The sequence below is a fragment of the Gavialis gangeticus genome, unplaced genomic scaffold, assembly GCF_001723915.1.
Source record: "Gavialis gangeticus isolate Ggan-Ray unplaced genomic scaffold, GavGan_comp1, whole genome shotgun sequence".
Lineage (NCBI taxonomy): Eukaryota > Metazoa > Chordata > Crocodylia > Gavialidae > Gavialis > Gavialis gangeticus.
Window position 1 is genome coordinate 102,200,268 of NW_017729022.1, and position 4,092 is coordinate 102,204,359.

A 4,092-nucleotide genomic window follows, 5' to 3' on the forward strand; every position below is an offset into this window, starting at 1 on the left:
GACTTGAGACACTTTCCATCTCTCTAACTCAATGATTTTCTTTATCCATGTGTGAAATATATTCCATCCAGTCAAGTCTTGTAACATATATTTTTGTTGTTCTATGTCTATGCTTGATCTGTTTCACATGTATATGGGCCCTGCATATTGATAACTTTTTTCATAATCAAAAACCTTACCATTAATTAGCTGAGCTAGTGATAAATGTTCAGAAATCAGCCATTGCCTATCAGACAAGGCAATAAAATAACAAGCATGTTCAGAAAAGATATAAAATCTACAATTTGTGAAACCTTGAAAATGGGAAATTGTGGCCTCAGGAGTCAGAACCGGAAATCCACAAAGCACCTCTTTTGTAATTTATTAGCATAAATGATTGTGGTTTTATGTTGAAAACAACAAAAATAATTGTCTAGAGGTGTAAATAAAATGGTTTATAGTTTAGTTGTCTTTCAAAATACTGTTTCACAGGGACAGTATTTGACAGACAACTTTAACAAAGGTGTAACCTTTACAGACTGTTCCCAGACCTCATGAACAAAGATTTTCAAGACTAATCCTAAACTTTAGGCACACTATTCCACTTGAATTCCACAGCTGTGTCAGCCACAGTTGTACAGCTGGCTCCCCTAGCTGTTCTGAAAAACTTAGCCAGTACATAACCAAGCCATGTCCAAAATGTAAACTTATTGTGCTAGGCAGTGGCACCCTCCAACATTTCATGCTGCTCTGCACATGGAGCCTCTCTATATGGACTCAGGGTAACTGCTTTTGTGAAGCACTGCAGGAAAGCTAATTTGCACTGCTGAATGACCAATTAGCTAACTGCAATATTGCCTGGGCATGTCTATGAGTTTGGCTGGGGAGTCTGGCTGGACAGCACAGCAGTTTGTTTGTGAGTGCTGCTGCCTGGCACAAAAAATTTGCAGTCTACATCAGTCTTCAGATTTCCTTAAAATGTATACTCTGCCCTGAGTGCAGTTTTCCAGATAGCAAACACCAATCTCTTCTCACCACTTATTCATTATATGTTTAGGAGTCTACATGACTTGAGGAGGCAATTGGCCAATTTCACAGGCAGATTGAGTGGCTGGTCGTTATTTTCGTGGGCTGAGCGCAGGGCCCCACCATGCCTCTGAATGGCCAAGGGTGTCCCCGCCCCTCCCCCCACATGGCTTCACCTGAGTAAGCCATGGAAAGCCATTAATCCATACTTAGAAGTGTGTGAATTAATGGCTTCCCCAGACATAATCAGGGTAATTAACCTACAGTTTCAGGCCATCCTCAAACAAACAGCTGCACCAGGCACCATAGAGCCCTAGCCCAGCTCCTTGCAAGCGGCTAGTGCGTGCATGCTTCAGGGCCGATGGTGGGCAAGGGGTTAGAGATTTGCTGCTCCCAGCCCCTCCTCCACTGTTGGCCCTGAGGCACGCATGCACCCCACATCAGCAAGGACCTGGGCTGGGGCTCCATGGAGCCCTGTGCAGCTACTTGCAGCCTCACAGCTACTTGCCATAGCTGCCCAGGTCTGGGCAAGCTCCTGCCACTGGCCACTGAGCCTAAGCTGCAACAGGAGGCAGTGGGAAGCCTGCAAACAGCTGCACTGAGTTCCTGCAATCAGCTACCTGCCCAGCAGGTCTGTGCAAAATTTCGCTGGCTGTTTCATTTCAATGCTGTTTTGTCTCATTTCAAGCTCGAAACAGCGAAATTGAAACAACCTTGAAACTGTTTTGACGAGAAGAAATGGAACAGTGCTTTCAAAACAAAACTAAACTCAAAACAAAACACTGTTCCATTGAAACGTCGAAACAGAAGTCAAAGCAAAATGGTGCTGTTTTGGACAGCCCTACTGCCCAGGCAGACCCCAGCTGCCAGCTGCAGAGCCCAGGCTGCTTGTAGCAGCCCCACCCCTCCTCCACTTCCCCTTTCCCTCTATGCTCCAAGACTGCAGAGCTCCCATCTGCTTGCCAGTAAGGTTGTTTTTATTTTTCCCCAGCAAGCTGTGATTTTTTGCACAGCCCGCCATTTTTCACAGAAAATGCCTGATTTTGCATTTTCCACAAATATCTCACAAGTATGCTCTTGGTAGATTCCTAATTATGGTGCTCAAATGTATGCTAAGTTACTCCTGCTGTGGATGAAATATCTATGGTTTCTGCTTCAAAGAGTTTATTATTTAATTTCTCTTCAACAATTAACTGCACCCACTTTTTGCAATTTGACTAGCTATTATTTATCATAGATTTTACAAATAAATTGTTACTCCTCCTAACATCTGAAGAAACAGAAGAGACAGAATCCTTTCAAAGGTAATACTAATGGCCAATTCCAGTTCACTTTCCTTGCACAAATATTTTGTTGCTTTCACTAGAACCACTCACATAAGGAAGGGAGGAATTGGCTCTACCCATCACAATTTTGATAACACTGGGCCTCATCCTCCTGTCACTGCCACTGATCATCCCCTTAGGGTGTTTATAGCCATGCTCTGGGAGCTGTGCTAGTTAAAGCACCTGGAGTGTCACATGCATCGGTGTCCCTGTGCTGAAAAATGGCAGTGAAATGCTTTGAACTAAACCTTGTCAGACGAGCTCTAGTTTAAAGTACCCTGCCACCATTTTTCAGTGCGGGGATGCTGATACACTTGACACCGGAGTCTGCTAGAACGTGATAATTACCACGCCCCAGCAGACTTGATTAATCAAGTCTGCTCCAACATGCTGTAATGTATAGGAGCCCTGAGTGATCATATATAGTGATAACAAAACCTATCTGTGCCAGCACAGCATCAAACTGTGCTTCTGTAAGAGGGAACAGAAAGGTTTCTACTACTCTCCCGAATTTGCCTTTTGTGACTGTCAGGATCTGACCAGTATCAATTGTCTGAAATGCCTTTTTAAGTTCATCTTCTTTTGCAGTTGTCTTTTGAAGTAAAATCTGCTCAATGTCCAACGTAGTCAGTGTGGGAGCTGGGACAGAGCTAACAGATGCAGATATAAAACATATTCAGTTATTATGCACTGTGGGAAAATCAAATATTTTTCTAACAATTCAACACAAAACAGTCCAGCTCCAGAGATCGCTCTGCAACTTAATTCATGTTTGAGCAGAACTTTGATTCTATAATTGCTTAGTTTTTTAAATAAAGCTCTCAACTCTTTTTCCTCGTCATGTTATAGCCAAAACAACATGTTTATTAGGGAGACATTGAAGTTAAGAAGTAAGACATCACAATCTACTTTCTCATGTCCTCTCCACGTGTACTCCCTTTGATATTACAGCTGGAATAACAAAATATACCCCCCAAAACTTGTCTATCTTTACTTGAATCAGTTACTGAGCTCCCTGGAGTTGTCATCTAGAAAGCAGAGGTTATCACCAAGTCTGTGAGTTGATTCTACAGCTGATAAGTTAGCTAGCGCATGAGAGCCACCTTTTCATAAAACCACCAACAGAATGGAGCGCTAAGGAACATGCCAACATGGTGTCATATACTGTATTCCTTACTCAGGAAAACACCCCTTTACTTGTAATGGATCTTCTCCTGAGTAGGAACTGAACAAAAAGTACAGGATTTGGCTTGATGTTTATTTTGGACTTATAAATCCAAAATCAGATAGACAGATCTAATTCCCAATGACTAAAATCCATGGAAGCTGAATACACACATCTGGAGAGAGAAGCTAGTTTGTAGACAGGATTAGTCCTTTCCATTTTTTTTCCAGCACTTCAATCCATTTGCCATTAATTTGCAAACAACTATGTTACCTTCCATAGGAGCTGTGTATAGACAGATGGCAGAATGTGGTCCTTTGTATTATTTGCAGATTTACTGCAATTTTACTGGAACAAAGATTTTCCTTCTCATAGTCCCTTCTTTATAAAGCAAAGATACAATAATGGATTTTTTTTGTACTTTGCATGTTAACACTGATAGGATCTGATACAGGAATGTCAAGCATACAAATTTACAGCTGAGGCTTATTTTTTTTTACCCAAAATCTAAAACTTCAAGGCAAGGGTGAAGGAAAATGAGAGGTGGTCTGTGCTTCTGGAAACCTTTAACAATAACAAGTAATAATGCGTAATTCT

At 41.8% G+C, this 4,092-nt stretch overlaps 1 protein-coding gene across 1 annotated transcript in view; it reads right to left on the minus strand.

Annotated features, from left to right (window-relative positions):
• The window catches only part of EFCAB6 (EF-hand calcium binding domain 6), a 271,537-nt gene extending 267,669 nt beyond the window's left edge, over positions 1-3,868 (minus strand). The window contains 2 exon segments of the mRNA XM_019515844.1: positions 2,779-2,980; positions 3,834-3,868. Of these exon segments, the coding sequence (XP_019371389.1) occupies positions 2,779-2,980; positions 3,834-3,868 (237 nt within the window).
• Between the last annotated feature and the right edge of the window lie 224 nt (positions 3,869-4,092).